General features: G+C 41.5%; 1 protein-coding gene across 4 annotated transcripts in view; it reads left to right on the top strand.

Moving 5' to 3' along the window:
• LOC119563663 (formin-like protein 19) overlaps nucleotides 1-16,270 on the top strand; it is a 63,114-nt gene extending 46,844 nt beyond the window's left edge. For 2 of the 4 annotated variants that reach the window (XM_043527224.1, XM_043527225.1), the window contains exons 12-17: nucleotides 730-882; nucleotides 3,506-3,635; nucleotides 3,747-3,779; nucleotides 5,406-5,509; nucleotides 7,256-7,339; nucleotides 13,047-16,270. In XM_043527224.1, coding sequence (XP_043383159.1) covers nucleotides 730-882; nucleotides 3,506-3,635; nucleotides 3,747-3,779; nucleotides 5,406-5,509; nucleotides 7,256-7,339; nucleotides 13,047-13,151 — 609 coding nt within the window. In that variant the 3' untranslated portion in view covers nucleotides 13,152-16,270. The remainder of the gene's footprint in view (nucleotides 1-729; nucleotides 883-3,505; nucleotides 3,636-3,746; nucleotides 3,780-5,405; nucleotides 5,510-7,255; nucleotides 7,340-13,046) is intronic. The other 2 variants (XM_043527226.1, XM_043527227.1) reach the window with 1 other exon arrangement.
• Nucleotides 16,271-18,404: the final 2,134 nt, after the last annotated feature.

Here is an 18,404-nt window from a genome sequence, read left to right on the forward strand (position 1 = left end):
TGTAGAATTTATACATAAAATAGTATTGTATTATCAATATACTTTACTACAGTGCCTGACTCTGATGTACAGTTTTCCCCCTTCCTACAAACTTTGTATACTTTGTATCTTGTACACAAGAAGTGTGAGGCACTGGAGAATTTATTCACTTGTTTTTCCTATTTTTTAAAAAAATCTCTTATCCCTAACCATAGAAAGAAGGCAGCATCAGTGGGCAAACAGTGATATTTAATTTGATTGCTGGAAATGATTAGGTTTGTTCCTGTAAAAAATGTATGGAGTATTTTGATAAGATAGCATGGTGCTCAGCTGGTATACTTAGAAATGGGCAGGAGTGGGGTGAAGGATAGAGTCATTCTGCTGGGCTCTAGGCTATCCATTTCCCCTGATGGGGCAATCTGGTGTATTCCAATAGCAAAATATGTGTTCTTCATGGCATTTTTATGGCATGGATAATTTGGCAGGATTCAGGAAGGGCATGTCCTCATCAGTAGCAGGGAAATCGTGCCAACACTCCTTTTATCTTGATGGGAGAATTTTAATAAGGGGTTCATGAGAAGCTCTGGCCTGTCCTCCAAAAGAAATTAATGTAAAGACAGGTCTACAACAGCTAAAATATTGCTTGGGTACTTCAGCTAGGAACAGTTAGACCTAACAAAGAGAGAGAGGTAAAGACCTCATTTTACTCTCACCTTCCAGTTGAACTGAAGTCAGACTTTTGTGTTTCAGCTAATAAACCAGAAGATCCGAGCGTGCAAAGAGCTGCAAGCCAGCCAGAAATTTGTTGCTGTGTTGGAGTACATCTTAGCCATTGGGAACTACTTAAATGAAAAGGCTGGAAGAGAGATGGCCAAAGGATTTCGATTGTCTTCTTTGACCAAAGTGAATTAACACTTTTTCCTAGCATTGAAAACACTGCGTTATAGCACATATTAACTAACATAATGTTAAATGTGATTTTCCTTTAGCCTTGTGCAAGCACATTTGGGTTTAAAAATGGGTTAACTAATTGTCATTAACCTCTGAGAGCTTACTACCAAGGCTGTAGCCTGCTGTCCCTTGATCCATAACCCCTTTAGGATCCCTTGACATGGGGCAGAGCCAACTCAGAGAGAGCAATGATCTAACACGCCAGCTCTTAACTGACCAGAAGAGTTTCTGAACCAGGAAGTTTAGAAAGCTAGTGCAAGAGGCACTCCTTCCAGGTCCAGTTCTTGAGCAGCGGGAGCCCTATGGCAGAGTAAGAGTGCATAATAAGACAGAGTGAGCTAACAAGGTAAGGAAAGTTTGGCTGCTGAGTGCTCAGCAGCAGGGGAGGAGGCTAACGGACTGTAACATAAGTTCTAGACGGGTGCCAGAAAAGCTTCCCAGAAAAGAATCACAGGAAGGAGAAAAGGGGGGGGGGATACTCCCCCCTCCCCATACATCTAACAAACATACTCTAAACTTAGGCCAATAACTCTCTCCAGCACAAAAACCTGCAAGAGTAAAAATAATGCAGCCCAGCAGCAGAGTGGGGCTATCCAGTTTATTGCCCTGAATTCAACATGTACAATTACCTTCCTCATGGGCTGGTGGCATAGGTGAGCGTACGGTACAAGTTGCTCATGGCCCTCAGAGAGACCGTATGGGCTCTTGAGGCCAGAGTGGCTGCACTGGAGGAGCTAAGGGAGACAGACAGGTATGTAGAGGAGACTTTCAGGGACACAATAGAGTGTCCCCACAGCCTGTCACAGATCCACAGGATCGGTGCTATGCCCCCAGTTTTGTGACAGTCTCTAGGAGGAACGCCTTCAGTGTGCCAGATCCAAGGGTCTGACTCTTCCTGCACAGGGTAGGCTATGCGGCCTTTCCACCCCCTTAGTGTGAACCTCTGCAGCTGCAGCACTCCTGTTTCACAGCCTCCATGGTTGCATTCTCTGAAATTGCCCACTTGCGGAGACAGGAAGAGAGAGAGCGAACTGCAGGGTCTCAGTGTGTGGATGAGACAATGGTGCAGGGAGGAAGGCTTTAGGTCCATCAAGAACTGGGGAACCTTGAACCTTTTGGGAAAGAAGGAACCTATGCAGGAAAGATGGGCTCCACCTAAACCAAAACACACCACACTGCTGGCATGTAATCTTAAAAAGGTTCTAGAGGATTTTTTAAACTAAGGGCTGTGGGAAAGCTGCCAGGTGTGGGAGAGCTGTGCGTAGGGTTGAGGGGGGCGGGGCATGCGAGTGGGGGAAGAGCACTGGTGACTGGAAGCATTACGCCTGCAGAGTCCAGAAGTAGATAGAAAAGTCCCAGAGCTGCTTGGGAAAGCACCACGCTCACTAGTGGTACCTGCTACATCTTTTCAAAGGCAAAGGATTCAGTCCCCCAACACAGCTCACCAGGCTCAAGCTGGTATCTCTCCATCCTGATATATCCATTCTGGGCTATTCAAAGCTGCTGGCCGTCTTAGTGCCCAACTGGCTCCACCAGGCACATTAACCCTATACAGCCATATCAATCCTATGCACTTGCCACGGGAACATAGAATAAACAGGTTCATAGAATATCAGGGTTGGAAGGGACCTCAGGAGGTCATCTAGTCCAACCCCCTGCACAAAGCAGGACCAATCCCCAATTTTTGCCCCAGATCCCTAAATGGCCCCCTCAAGGACTGAACTCACAACCCTGGGTTTAGCAGGCCAATGCTCAAACCACTTAGCTATCCCTTCCCCCCAACCATAATTAGGCCCTTAGTTCTTAAACAATCTCTTAACTGACTTTTCCATCACATCTTTCCCTGCCTCATTAAGATTTGCCAGCAGTAAATGTTGCCACTGAGCACAGTTCCCATCCATGCATCCCCTTCCTCATGCCACTCAGCAATAATGGAATCTGATCTGATCCCAGAACTAGGAATTGAATGCATATTCTATAAGATGCTTTGAATCTTTTAAGAATATTATCAGATTTTGCTTGGTCTGTAAATAGAAGAGAGTTTTTTTAATTATTCAGATTTCTTTTCCCACAGGAGACTTTAGTATGCGAGTGTGTAATTTATAATGCAAATGACAGTTCTGAGACAGTTTATTTTTTTTTTATAAGTACTGTAATGCCACATCTATTATAATGAAAAATATGTTCAAAATCATTTTCTGCACAAAGCATCTCCCCAGATTCTACTAAGGAATCTTACTGTCTACATGAACACCGCATAGTGCTTTTAAATGGGAACCGGGATAGGAGCATATTTGGAGATGCAGAATCAATTGCAGTCAATTAAGATACATTAAGTTTTCAAAAAGAAAAATGAGACATTACACAGGAACAAGAAAGGACCTGAGAAAATGCAAAGTTAATTTTAACCAGAAATGTATGTGGGATGGCAGATTGAAAAGAGAAAGGTTTAATTCCATTGTGTTTTCTATTCCTGTCAAATTTACCTAGGAGCTATCAACATCCCTGCTTTTCCAATTTTTAAAAAATGTCTAATAACCTAGACTGTCAATTTATTGCTGTATTCTATTTGTAGTTATCACTGCTGCGGGGTAAGGAGAAGAAGATCACCTTGCTTCATGCCCTTGTGGAACAGATCTTCTTACATGAGCCTGATTTGGCTAAATTTTCTCAGGAGTTGACAGAATTTGAAGCTGTTCCTGGTGGTAAGAGGATAAAAAAACCCTTTTGCAAAAGTCCCCATCTTCACATTATGTGCATAATTTTTATTAACATTTGTTTCCCTCCCTCCAATCTCCCATTCTGTTCCTTTCCAGCTTCCATCAAAGGTCTCCGTGCTGAAGTTGATGGTATGTAAATACGTTTTTTAAATTCACAGAAAGACTTTCATACATTGTGCAGTCACTCGAAACAGGTTTTCATTGCACTTATTTTGTAGTTTGTAAAGAGAGGCAAAAGTTCAAAATATTGAGGTAAGAGGTTGCCATGGCTATATATAACCGTCATGTTATCATGTGGAATTTTAAAGAGAAATATTTGTTGTGTCCATATGGTTTAGAAATGATCTATCAAAATATACTGTCTGATAATAGCAAAATCCATTAAGTTTGCCTTAAATTCAGATGTTAAGTGATACAGGTGCTCTATCAAAATTACTTCTAGGAGGCATGCAGAAAAGCAAGGCAAAACTCAATATAGTTAAGTAATGAAGTTCAAGAAGCCATTTGAGCTAAACCAGTATCTTCAGTAAGTGGAAATGCACCTCTAGTGAAGCCAGTATAAAGGAGCAAAACTGGGAGGTCAAATATAAGATAGCAATTGGGAGGGTTTTGAAGGAATTTGGGGCTAGATGTAAAGGGTGATTGAATTCATTGGTGTGAGGACCATTGAAGTGAATGGGCTTTGGATTTGGCCCTTGCAGAGCAACAAAGGCATAAAAAACAAATACAAATGTATTTCAATTTTATCAGAAGCAAGAGGCTTACAAACGTTTTATCTACCTTTAAAAAAGTGTGCTAGGGATGATAAATGGAACTGTTGACCAAGAAGTCTATCTTCTATGCTAGGCAAAATGACAAAAGCACTAACTATGGGGGGAGCTGGTAGTGACTCCTATATTCAGATTGCCATTTTTATAAAGGACAATTGTGAGCTTTTCTCAGAGAAGCTCTCCTGCTCCTGATTGCAGCAGGCCTTTGATCGGACGTACACCCCTGGGCTACTGAAGTGCTTTTTTAGCATGTCCCATGAAATTGCACTCAGCTTTTGCTGAGCTATTAACTATTAAAAATCACTGTTTTCCTTCTGTCACTTGTGTTCCTTGGGAGCATTTTGGCAGCCTGCCCAAATCACTGGCCATTTTAAGGCCAGGCACATGGTGCCATGGCCAAATCTGCAACAACAGACACTGTGTACTTGGACCTACTAGGAGCTGCCAGATTATCTGTAGTGTTGGGGGATGGGGCAAAGAGAATTGGACTGGGTTCACCCATCAACCTGGACCCATCACATGATGCATTCCCCTTCCCTCTGGGGGCACCAGAGGTAGCTCCGCCAATTCCCAAGGTGGAGGGAGGAGAAAGAGAGATGGGTCAAACTCCCCGTTCAACCAATCCCATCCCCAGCATGTGGCCCCAGGGGCCAGTCCTACCTCCTGGGGACACCACATAAGGCAGGAGCTCCCCCAACTCCTCGGGTAGAGGAGAAAGAGGGCTGGACTGCACTGCCAGTCAGCCCTCTGGAACTCAGCACCTGGTTCTAGTGGTCTACCCCACCTCTGGGATAATAGCCTTCTCTTGCTGCCATCTACTGCAGTTGGTCCTATAGCTCAAATGGTAGCAGCCAGTGCTATGGAGCTGGAGGTTCAAGTTTGCATGATTTTCTGTGAGGCATAGGCAGGCCTTTACACAACTTAATGAGTGTTACTGTTACTGAAGTTCTTGAAATGTTTCACTTCCTCTCTGTTTTGTGGCTAGTGTTAAAGAAAGAATTGGAAAATGTTATTCAGTACAGAAAGTTTATCAAGTCCAAGACTATCAAGGCAACAACCCAAGAGTCACAGTTCTACAAGGAACTAAAGGTAACATTTACCAGAACTTTATTTAGGCTGGAGATAGCTGATGAATAATATATTCTACTTGGTTAGGGCTCAATATAACCTGGCTTTCCAGCTGACGCATGGTGTAATAGGGTACAAACCGATGGTTATGTCTCTGTGATGGCTACTTACTAGGGCTGGCTGGAAACCAACATTTCTGTTCCACAAAAATTCTTGAGATTTCAGAATCTGGTTTTGTTCTGATGCAGAATAAAAATGAGGCCTTGTGAATTTTTTTGCAAAAAAACCATAGAATCATAGGATTGGAAGGGACCTCAAGAGGTCTCTAGTCCAGTCCCCTGCACTCATGGCAGGACTAAATATTAGCTAGACCATCCCTGACAGGTGTTTGTCTAACCTGCTCTTAAAAATCTCCAAAGATGGAGATCCCACAACCTCCCTAAGGAATTTATTTCAGTGCTTAGCTACCCTGACAGTTAGGAAGTTTTTCCTAATGTCCAACCTAAACCTTCCTTGCTGCAATTTAAGCCCATTACTTCTTGTCCTATCATGAGAGAAGGAAGGGCAATGTGAGCTGCCCCAGAATAGCTGATAGGTTGGTGCCTGGGACACTCACCTGGGATGTGTGAAACCCAGATTCAAGATCCTACTCCTAATCCAGCAGGGCAGGAATTTGAATCTGGGTCTCCCATATCGCTGGCGAGTTTGGTAACTCTCTGACTATTGATTATGCTCAAAGAGGGCTCTCTTTTCTGACTAGAAATTCCATCCTGGGCCCGAGAAACCTTCCCAAAACATTTTGGTTTTGATGAAAAGGCATTTTTCACCTGAAAAAATTCAGTCAACATTTTTTAAACCAGCTTTACTACTCACATTATAGGTAGCAGCACGGGGAGGGGAGCAGGCTCTACAGAGCGGCTATGTCCCTTCCCCATGCAGGTGGGTAGGGTGTGGTGGTAGAGCCCCCCTCCTCCCTCACAGTGCACATGGTGTCAGGGCTGTGCTGACACAGTAGGGAGTACACTACCCCAGGAATACTCTGTCTCCAAACAGCAGGGAGACTGGCAGAGAGACTGATTTCCCACATCACTGTCTTCCTCCTGGCTTCTCCGGAAGCAACGCAACCACGTGCTATCCCTTAGACTGGGCAGATTGAAGTGTCATGTTTTAGCCATTGATGAATACTAAGCTATTGTAATAATACACCTTGTTTGATAAGACTAATTAGAAGAGAACAGCTGTTAAGAAACACCCCCAGTTTCAAAATTTAGATTTCTGTAGCCTTATTTCCAGCAGGTAACTTGGATATAAGTACGTGCAACTTAAGCCATGCATGTTTTTGATGCACTAAATCCCATATGCACAAGTGTTAGAATGCAGCAACAGTGCCTGCAGGTGCACATGCATAGTGGTTAATAAAGCTCAAGCAGCAAATCCCCTGAAAATCAGGACTCTGCAATATTTAACTTGCATTTTTTACTTGAATTATTTTTGATAGATTTAAGTCATCTCAGTTAAGTCATCTCAGCTCTCAAATTCAGAAACTCTCTCATTGTCTTTGTTAATCTGATATTTATATGGAAATGCAGAAGATTTGGGGTATGCTTATATTTTGCATAGTTCACTGTCTTGGTGGCACATGGAAAATTTGACCTGCATTCTCCTTTTTGTTATCAATGAATCATCTGATTGCTGTCGAGTATTGCTTTCATACTGTCTCCTTGTATCTACTCAACATTGTGGGGTTTTTAAAACAATTTATTACAGGGTCTAATTCAGAAGTATGAAGGACACCTTTCCCAATTGTCAAAAAGATGTGATGAAATGAAGAAGCTCTACAGTGACACACTGGTACGTATTATATTAAAACATAACTGAAAGAAATCTACATTTTTTAAAAGCTGTTTTCTAAAAATGCACAACCTTTCCATAAATGCAACTTACACATGTTTTAGATACACTTCCCTCAGTAAATATGGATTTATGTGTAACTCTGGTAAGAAATTTCATATCCCACATTGTGTATAGATCAGTGGCAGAATGATTTGAATAAGCATTTGCCATTTCTTTTTTCTGAAGATTTATAGCCGGATTTTCACTGGTGCTATGCACCTCCAGCTACTATTGATGACAACAGGAAATGCAGATGCTCACCTTCAAAATTCAAACCATTATTATATAACAAACAGGGCTTAAGGGTTCATGGTAAACAAAAGAATAAATATTTAGCACTTGCATAGACTTTTCATCTTCAAGGTCTTTCCAAAACGTAAGTCATAGCCCACATGAAGTACATCAGGCTGTTATCCCAGTTGTCCAGGAGAGGAAACTGAGGCAGAAACTCTAAAGCTTTGTGCACAATGACATTTAAAAAAAATCTCCTGGCATTGTAGTATCACTGGCTCAGCTCCACTGGCTGTAGCAATAGTGGTGTTATGCTGGAGGTTATTAGTGGCTGCCTGAAAACATCTTTGGTCTGTGAGCTATCACAAACCTCACAAGTTGAGCATGCCAGCTGTCTTTCATTCAGGTGAAATGAGGAAGCAATTAAATGCCATTTTCTTAGTATTAGCTGAAACAATAGAAGCCACAGTCCAAGGCACTAGACTGCATGCAAGCCCAGGGCAGAGGCAGGACTGTGTGGGCCAAAAGGGATCCCTGGGACTGATAGTTTCAGGTGTGTCGGAGAGAGAGAGAGAGAGAGAGAGAGAGACCATGAGAGAAGCAGACAATGTGTTCTGAGAGGGAGAAGAGGTGGAGCTTCTTGGGCACAGGACTGGCTGGAAATCAAGTTTGGATTTCTGAACAAGGAAACTGCCTCCTGATTTTTCCTACTCTGTCAGGGAAACAGCACTTTGTGTGCATTCATTTGTAAATAAACAGGCTTGCCCCAAAGAAATATCCGACTCTTATCAATTTCTCCTCCTAATGGAAACAGCCAGGTGAGGCCCTGAATATTGGCTAACCACTCAGGCCAAAGGAGCAGCAGTAGGAACACTGGTGACTACGTGCTAACATTTTTACCACCATGACTGCTAGACTTCCTCCGAGCATGATTAGAGGACAATTGTAGAAACACCTGCAGCCACCGTACAGTAGCACTCCCACCATTTGCTAACACTGGTTGAGTGATAACATTAGAAGATTTTTTTTAAAAGTGCTAGCCTCAATGAATTGAACATGACCACAGACAGGGTCAACATTAACAGCTGGAACAATAAGATCTTGTTCCCAGTCCTGTGCTCAGAGCCCTGGGCCAACACCTCAAAATCTTTTTTGTTTTAAAATAATTGGTTGTATAAAAACAGTTAGCACTAAAAGTATGTTTCTTCCTGCTGTTCAACGTGGTGGTAGGCAAAATACTACAAAATATGATGACATCTGAGTGACCTTGGGGGACCCTGTCTGAGCATCAGCAGAAGATTAAAGAGATGTTTGACCAGGAAATTTTAATTAGTAAGGTTTTACTAGCAGTTACATTATAACAGAGTACAAAGGTTCCTTGGTATCTCTTGTTGCTTTTTAAAAACAGAAGAACAGCCTCAACATAGTGTAACAAGCCAAATGTGAACTACCGGACATACACTAAGGATCCTATCCTGAGCCTGCAGCCAAAGCCTGTGTAAAAAGAAAACAGTAGAGAAGTGGGAAAAGTAGGAAAGGATGCTTATCCTCAGAACTAGGGCATGGGTCACTCATGGATAGAGCTGGTCAGAACATTTTCAGTGAAATTGCAGCGACAGCAACTCTGAGGTTATAGCCTCGTGGTTAGGGCCACTGGCTTGGGATGGGAAAGAGCTAGATTCAAGTCCTTGCTCTGCTTGCTTCAAAGTGACCTGGGATGAATCAGGAAAAGCAAGGACTTGCACCTAGGTCTTCCAGGTCCATGCCTTACCCAGCCTGGCATGCACCTCCCTGAACTGAAAAGCCCAAGTTTTGGTTGGAAAGCAGACATTTTGGCACAATTCCATTTTCGCAAAAACATTCAAAAGAATTTGGTTTTGTTCCAGTGCCAAAGGAAATCAAAATTTGAAACCATGGAAGTTGCCGCAAAACAGAATTGTTGTCCTGCAGCCAGTCTACCCATGAAGCTGCACCATGTCACCTGGTCCAACTGCTGCTGCATGTGGACTGCTGCTCTGTGGCCCCACCATCTGGATTTACGCTATACACATGCACCAACAAGCCATGCTAGGGTGGAGTGTGGAATCAAAGCCCTGGCTGGGATGATTTGATTGGGGATTGGTCCTGCTTTGAGCAGGGGGTTGGACTAGATGACCTCCTGAGGTCCCTTCCAACCCTGATATTCTATGGTTCTATGATCATCCCCTATAGGACCTCTTTGTCCCCCAGTCACAGGAGACCCACAGGTTTCAAGCTGTGTTGTGGACAAAAGGTGCCTCAGGATTTGGTTTTATAATGATATTTCAATATTGTGAGTTTGGCTTAACTCCCTCAAACAGAAAGAAAGGAGAACTCTTTTCTAGAGGGTCCTATTCTGGAACATGGGTTCATAGGACAGTGTCTAAAGCAAGCAGACAACTGTGTATGTTTGCATGAATACTAAACTACACTATACTATAAACTGAACAGCACCCATAAGCAATAGGCCTGTTGGGAGGCCTGCCAAAGACCAAAGGCTTCCAGCACCCAAGAGGTGCAGTTAGGAGTGCAGTGTCAAAACTACTGAGCTGATACCAACGTATAATGTTTTCGGTGGTCCATCTCCTTTTCTCTAGATGCTAGACCCATGGTCACAAATAAGAATCTGATTATTGGAATGATAATGTAGAGAGAGAGAGACAGGAAATTGTTAATCAACTGAACAAGTAATATCTCCTTAATCAGATCATTCATTCTGTTTCAGTTGCAGCTTGTAATACTACTAGAATGCTATCCAGTCTTGGGAGGACTGTAGCTCTCAGTTATAGACCAGATAAAGCCTTGAAGAACTACAAAATGCCTTTTTAAACTTCTCTTATTATGAACCTGTTGAGCTAGTTCTCTAGATTTCTCCTGATCTGTTAGAAAAGCCATTTCTAACACTATAGGGTCTTAACTTACTGATGACATTGAGGAATTGCCCTTGAAAATGATGACAAACCTCTTTAATTAAACCCCAGTAAATGATTTAAAGTTAAGAACCATCATATGCCCTAAAGCCAGAGAACTTATACGAGGGCTGTAGTTGATCTGAACCTTAAATCCCTTTCCCAGCTCTAGACTTTATAGTCTGTCTGCTTTCACTTGTTGTTTTCTAATAGATTGCACATTATGTGAATTATCTCTAGAGAGCATCAAAATTCCTCCCCCAAAACTCTTTTTTTTTTTTTGTTTGGTGGAATTTCTGTTTTTAATTAAATGAAATTCTTTTCAGAGTGTCTGCTTTCCGCAGAAATTTTGTTATTTTTTTTTTCATTAGAAAACCAAATGACTGAAAACAGAAATATTTGGGTCAAAGCAGAAATGTCCCCATTTTCTTCTATGTAGCAGGACTATGCCGCCTCCTGCGATGAACTAGGTCCAGCAGCTCCCAGGATGTGCTGCTAGAGGGGAGAAAATGGTGCATTGCAGGAGATGCAATCTGACCAGGGTGCTGGGGCTATAGAAGATAATGGGAGCATGGGGAGAGCTATGTGAAGAGGGTTTTTTTTTTTAAAAAAAAAAAGTTTGCTAACAGCTAAAAAAAAATAGGAAGAAAAATTTTGGTTCTGGTCTAACTGAAACTGATTTTTTCAGAATTTCTGGTGACTCAAAAGAAAAAAGTTTCAGGTTGAACCAACTGTGTCATTCAGCCTGAAACTCAGTATTTTGTTTTAACAAGAGGAAAGGAAATTAAGGGCTAGAGAAAGAAAACAAAGGAAGAGGTAACGACATCCCTGCTTCTACTCAGTACCCCAGTGGTTAGGGAACTAATTTGGGAGACCCAGGTTTGAATTCGCACTCTGGAGCAGGGAGTTGATTTCTTTCTCCCAGGAGAGTACCCTCACCACCAGACTGTAGGGTGCGTCCCCATCAATCTCTCTTGCCAAAACTGTTCCGTTTTTTACAAATAGTTAAATATTAATTGGAGCAGGGACTGAAATCCAGTTCTGCCCCCAATCCAGGTGAGTGCCCTAACCACATGACTATAGAGCAGTGGTGGGCAACCTGTGGCCCGCAGGCCACATGTGACCCATCAGGGTAAGCTGATTGTGGATCACGAGACATTTTGCTGACATTGACCATCTGCAGGCACAGCCCCCCCGCAGCTCCCAGTGGCCGGGGTTCGCCGTTCCCAGGCAATGGGAGCTGCGGCGGGCCAGGCCTGTGGACGGTCAATGTCAGCAGCATGTCTCGCAGCCTGCAATCAGCTTACCCTCATGGGCCGTATCTGGTCTGCGGGCCGCAGGTTGCCCACCAGTGCTATAGAGTAATTCTCTGTCACATTGTTTCTCACAGTGATTATTCAAGCATTTTACACAAAGTAGAACAGTTTCAGCAAGAGTCATTGAGAGATACCCATTCCAGAACTTTACTGTTTTTATTTGAGCTGGTTGAAATGATTTGAATTTTGAAATTTATGATGAAATGTCATAATTTGAAAAAATAATCAAGAAAACTGTAGATAAAACTTTCAGTTATTCTTATGTTTATTTTTATCAAATCTAGAGCCAGTCAATTTAATTTTTTTTTTAATTTCAAATAAAAAACAAGAAAAGATTTCCTTTTTTCATGATTTTCCCCCCTTTTTTTTTTTGAACAGCTCTATTTTTTTGTGGTTTGGCTAATTGATTTAATTAAAATATAGGATTAAAAATAGTCTTAACACTGAATGTGTTTATTGTGTAATCTGTTAAATTGCTATCCCTGGAACACAAAGTTATACATTTAGCCAAAGCATAGGCGACAGCTGTATAATATTAGCCACACTGCGCCCTATGTATGTCTCAGCTGGGACATGAAAAAATCAGCGGTAGGGATAACTCAGGTTCTGTGGTTATTTAATCTCTTTTTTCAGTTGTCACTATGGGTCAGTGATAAGTTCTGATGATTTGTGGATGGACCTGGAATTTTGGTGATGTAGGCGTTGAAACCACAGAATAACACTAAATTGAGGGGAAGGATAATCTTGAGCTAACCGCAATGTACTGAGACATGGGAGGTCTGGATTCAGTTACCAGCTCTGCCAAAGATTCTTGTATCACCTTGGACAAGTCATTTAATCTTTCTGGGCTTGAGCCTACACCATTAGTGTGAATGGAAGTTTTTAGGAGGAAGCCCTTTGTTCTGTATTACCTATCTGTAAAACAGGGGTAATTATACTTCCATTCTCTAACTTGTCACGTTAGATTTTAAGCTCTTTGCAGCATGGACCATCTGTTATTGTATGTTTGGATGATGTCTGGTGGAAGGGATCCCCAGTCTCAACTGTGGCCTCTAGATGTCCCTATAACTGTAATACCAATAACAATGAATGCATTTAATATTGGGCACTGATCATGAAAATCTTGGATGCTGTTCAAGCTATTTGGATAATGTTAAACATTTAGTATTTTTTTCTCTTTCAAATTCACAGATAAAATTTGGGGAATCACCAGATCAAGACTCTCAAGAACTATTTGGCTGGATTTCTGCATTTATTAGGGAATTCAGGAAGGTCTCTGCAGACATTATGTCATAAAGTCACCAATGTAATGTTAAAGGAAAAGAACTTTTTCTTAAATTTTGTGCCATGGAACTTTGTTGCCTGGAGGGCGTTAGGGGTATTAAGATGGCACATAGAAATTGTACTTACTCTCTGAGCAGGGGTGAATTTTGCCTTGTGTGGTATAGTTAAAGTAGATTTTATACACTTAACAAGGTTTTAAAATTTGATCTTCAAAATCCCAGATTATCTATGTGCATCTGTCTGGTTTTGTTTCTAACTTTCTTACCAACGCATCTATTTTGGGGGACAAAAATATTTTATCCACTGAAATGTCTGTACATTGGGAGGGGAGAAAATCTCAGCATATTATAAATTCTTTTTTTAATACTTTTCTTTAATACTCAGTCTTTCGGGTGAATTTTATGTATTCCTCCCAAGGAAAAAATAACTGTGTGGTGTTCTAATTTTTTACTCTTCTCACTGTACTTTTACTAAATAATGTATCATCTGCTTTGTAATGAAATGTGGACTCTTTACCCACAGAGGAAAACGTTTAGCAAAAATTCATGTTCATCTGCATTTATTACAGCCTGGCAACTAAGAATGAATAATAAGAAGAGTGCAAGGCTGCATAAATTTTTTTTTTTTACAAAGCAGTACAATAAAACTGTGCTTTTTTCAAGACTAATGTTGTAGATTCAGGTGACATGCTATTGGAGTGACTGAAGAGCTGAGATTTTAGTTGTGTTGGCAGGCAGGGTACAACATCAGAAAAGCAGAATGAAAACTTGTCATGAGGCATCTAAGTAATGGATCCTGGAAAAGATCATCCATGATTTTCAACATGAAAAGCACTTTGGGTGCATTAGTTGGGGAAAGTAAAGTTTTGAATTTGAATAATTAGCAGAAGCTCAACAAATTACAGAAGGGAAAAAAGCCTACAACTGCAAAAAAAACTTTGTCTTGCATATTGTAACCTTGAAAGGAGGAAAGTGGTACAAGCCCTTTATTGATTAGCCATTCTGTCTACTGGTGCTGAAAGCAATGTTGATTGAGAGGACTATGTTTCTCAACTTATTTTAGATCTAAATTCCCAGTCCTGGAAGATGCTACTCACCTCTAGTGAAGTGCTGAATTTGACTTCAGCTTCTAAGGCACTTACAGCCTGAAATCACACACTTGCTTAGCTTTTGGCATGTCATTTGTCTTTTGGAAGACCTATTGCCCGGGACTACTCATGCTTAAATTTAAGAACAGGCAAAAGGATTTTCAGGAGATGGGGATTAACAGTGAAGGTTTGAAACACTCCCACCCCGCCAAGGAAAAGGAGCATGACCCTAGGGAAAAAAAATCTACAAACATATGTGCTACATTTTACTCAGATCAGCATTAGGGCACTGCAGTAAGGTTGATGGTGGAGTCAGTGGGACTTAAGGATGTTGCTTAAATGCTTAGCTGAATTGGGTCTAGATCACCATTTCCTCTACATAAGGCAATCTCCTGTAATTTTTATGCGTCTCCATTATTATTGTCCACATATTCTATAGTCAACAATATACAGGTATTACAGCCACGTGGTTTGCTGTGGACCATTAAATTCCCAAATCTGAATCGTCTTCATTTATATGTGAATCAGGTAAAATAACCCTGAATACAATTGCCATTTCCCTGGTATCCAGATCCCTGTGTCCCTGAACAGCATCCGTGATGGCCATGATAATTTTCATGTTTTTCTTCCATTAAGTTAGCACTAACTAGTTTTCTTTTTGAGAGATGCTTCTCCTATCCACACACCCCATAGCCTTTTTTGTTAGAAATAATAATAGCTTTCACTTGTTTTATGGCTCAGTTGGCATGGTCTCTTCCAATTAAAAAAAAAATACTCTGTAGTCAATATCTACATCTTTGTGTGAATATACTAGAGCATTAATTAAAAAAAATAATATCCAAGTACTTCATTGGCAAGGTGTTCTAGCCCCTGTAGAGGGAATGAAGCTTTTTTGCTGGGTGGAATTTGATATGAAGACATGTTTCAATTTTCTCGAACAGGCTACCACATCAGTGGCCAGGAGTTTCAAAGCTCTCCCTGATTTAATTTCAGAAATTCCCTCCTCCTCCACTGCCTTCTTTTTTATTGGCTTTGCATCTCTCTGACAGTTTTTTAATGTCTGCTGAAGTCAAAAGTATTGCAATAATTTAATATTTACTTGTAAAGATAAAGAACTGCCACATCCTTGCCCTCATTTGCTTTTCTGATGACATACTGATCATGGGTAGGCATTCCTAGCCATTTTGAGCAGTTCTAAGTCTTAAGGACTCCTAATCTTTGAGATCATAGAAGATGACTTCCATAAGATTCTGAGAGTCCATTCCTGCCAATCCTTATTCGTGAAAGTAGTCCTCCTTCATGTGACCCCTTTTATACAAACATGTCACCAATGGCAGGAAAGGCAGGTTGCTTCTTGCTAACAAAGCTAGTAATGTTGCCCTGCAAATATATAGTGTAAACAAAAATACAGTATGGGTTTTGAACATTCTTAGATTGTTCTGAGTGTAACACCGTAGTAGTCAGAAATGTATGCTAGCCTTTTAGTGTGACTTACTACAATTCAAATATAAATGCAAAGTGTGGCAGAAAGGAAATTATATCAAAGAGAATAAAATCATGGGGCCTCTAAAAGAGAGAATACTGTGCCCTTACTGTAGAGCAATAAAGAGGCTGGTGAGTATTCCTAGAAAATGCTTATTTCCTGATGCAAAAAGTCACTGCTGCTGATGCCTCAGCAGAACCACAAACCAACTTCAAGCTGCTCACTTAAAAAAAGGATACGTCAGCAAAAAATCCAATCCAGGCGCTGATTCTGCATAGTGCTGAGTGGCATAAATTCAGATGGTCAAATTCTGGGTGAAATCCTTCCCCACTTGCTTCAATGGGAGCAAGATTGATTGTAAGTTAATTTCCTAACTGCCAGAATGCTCACTGGTAATAAGAAGCTCTATTGCCAAAAGTTCTGTTGATCAAATAAATTCACACTTCCATTCTTTCAATATTACTGGTTGTTATATACTGTAATTAGAACCAGCCACAATATTATGAAGTTGAATAGTCTATTTCATTCAAGGAACTTCTAACAAACAAGGAGCCTCTTCTTGGAAATCCCCTCCTCCTACTCCCGCGTGTAGCTCTTACTCACATATGTGTGGCCCCTGTGTGTGAAACAGTTTGCAGCACTGAGCCCAGGCAGTATACTTTAAAAACAGTTACATTAATGTGGCTGACACTACATAAATATGCTCTAGGAACATTACTGCACCTCTATTTGAAGCAAAATAAAATAAAATGACTGGAGTTGTACTCTGCATAACTATATTGTAATTGAAAATACCTCTGTTGCTGGTTTTCATTTATACCTTACACTTACAGGGTGAAATGCCTACCTCTGCAGGGGTATAAGCAGGCCGTGTGCTGGCTGCATGCCCAGGGGTGAATTTCACCCATGAATTTGATTTCAGTTAAGGTCAGCAACAATTAAGTTATGAAAAACTCCCACAAGGTAGTAAACCTGGTTTTACAAGCTTTTTTACAACTGTGGAAAATGAGACACAAACAGACTAATGTCCAGATATCCAAATTTGTACATGCGATATGGGATCTCTACATGCGTATAGGTATATGAAAATCTGAGGCTAAGTGACTTGCTTAAGGATATACAGCTAGGAAGTAGCAGAGCCAGGAAAAGACTCTAGGAATCCTGATTTCCAGTCCCAAGCATTAACCCCTCAATGATCATCCTCTATATTTGTTTGGATTTACTGGTTATTTCAGTTGTTTTCCATCTTGATATCACACAGTGCCTTAACACACTGCTTAAAAAAGTCACTTAAAATAAAATAAAAAAAGCACAGGATAAAATATAAGGCCCAGCTTGACAAAGCCCTGGTTAGGATGATTTAGTTGGGTTGGTCCTGCTTTGAGCAGGGGGTTGGACTAGATGACCTCGTGAGGTCTCTTCCAACTCTAATCTTCTATGATTCTATGATTAAATATTGCAGTGCTTACTAAGGCAAAACTCTCTGTGTAGCTAATTTAAATTTTGCCTAAGAAATTATTTCAGACTTAGCACAGAAAACACAAAAGTGATTTAAAATAGAAATTTGTTTGACTCTTCAATGGGTCTTCAAAACATTAACTCCCATCATCTAGCAACAGTCTATCATTAATGCTGAAATTGAACTTTGTTATTTGGAGCCTTGCCATTTAATACAACCGGACGTCTTACTTTGTTGTCAGGAATTAAGCTGATTAAGAAAATTAAAAACAAACAACCCCCTTTTTATTATGGATGTCATGATCTTGCCCTACCAAAGGACAAGAACAGACTCTGTATTAAAGTACAATTGTAATTGCATTTGATGGAGTAACCATGTAGAATCTTCAATGTGCCGAGCTAACTGGCATCTTTTCTGCCATCTTTGGACATATAATGTAGAGGGCCTAATTGTGGCCACTTCAGTGCATTTGCACTAAGGGCGAGAGAGAATTCCCCCTGCATACTCACATAGAAGGAGCTGTGACTTGTCTGAAGGCCTGCAGAGAGCAAAAAGGGGCAGGTATCTAGTGCTGTCTACCTCTGGATGCTTGTATGTGCTTTAGCCCTTCCTGATTTAGAGTGGGACCAAGTGTAGACATATTATATTATCACCTGAAAGTCTGTTTCTGAATGATTCACAAGACGCGTTGAAATCATGCAAGAAACTCTGTTCTCTGACGTTTTTTAATCTTATTTAGGCCACTGGGGTTCAGATAATTCCTTAGCAGCATCAGACATGCTGGGCATGTCCTATACAAACCCTGTAAACCAGGGGTGGCCACCCTGTGGCTCTGGAGCTGCATACGGCTCTTCATAAGTTAATATGCGGCTCTTTGCATAGGCACCGACTCCGGTGCTGGAGCTATAGATGCTAACTCCCCAGTGTGCTGGGGAGTGCTCAATCCCCTGCTCTGCCCCAGGCCCTGCCCCCACTCCACCCATTCCCCCGAGCCTGCCATGCCCTCGCTCTCTCCCCCCCAACCAGAGCCTCCTGCACACCGCACAACAGCTGATCGCGGCGGGCAGGAGGCATGGGGAGGGAGGGAGGGAGAAAGGGAGCGAGGGGGAGGTGCTGATCAGCGGGGCTGCTGCTGGGCGTGAGGCGCTGGGGGCGGGAGCTGACAGGGGTGGGGGCTGCTGATGTATTACTGTGGCTCTTTGGCAATGTACATTGGTAAATTCTGGCTCCTTCTCA

This window comes from Chelonia mydas, chromosome 13 (genome assembly GCF_015237465.2).
Source record: "Chelonia mydas isolate rCheMyd1 chromosome 13, rCheMyd1.pri.v2, whole genome shotgun sequence".
In the NCBI taxonomy this organism is placed as follows: domain Eukaryota; kingdom Metazoa; phylum Chordata; order Testudines; family Cheloniidae; genus Chelonia; species Chelonia mydas.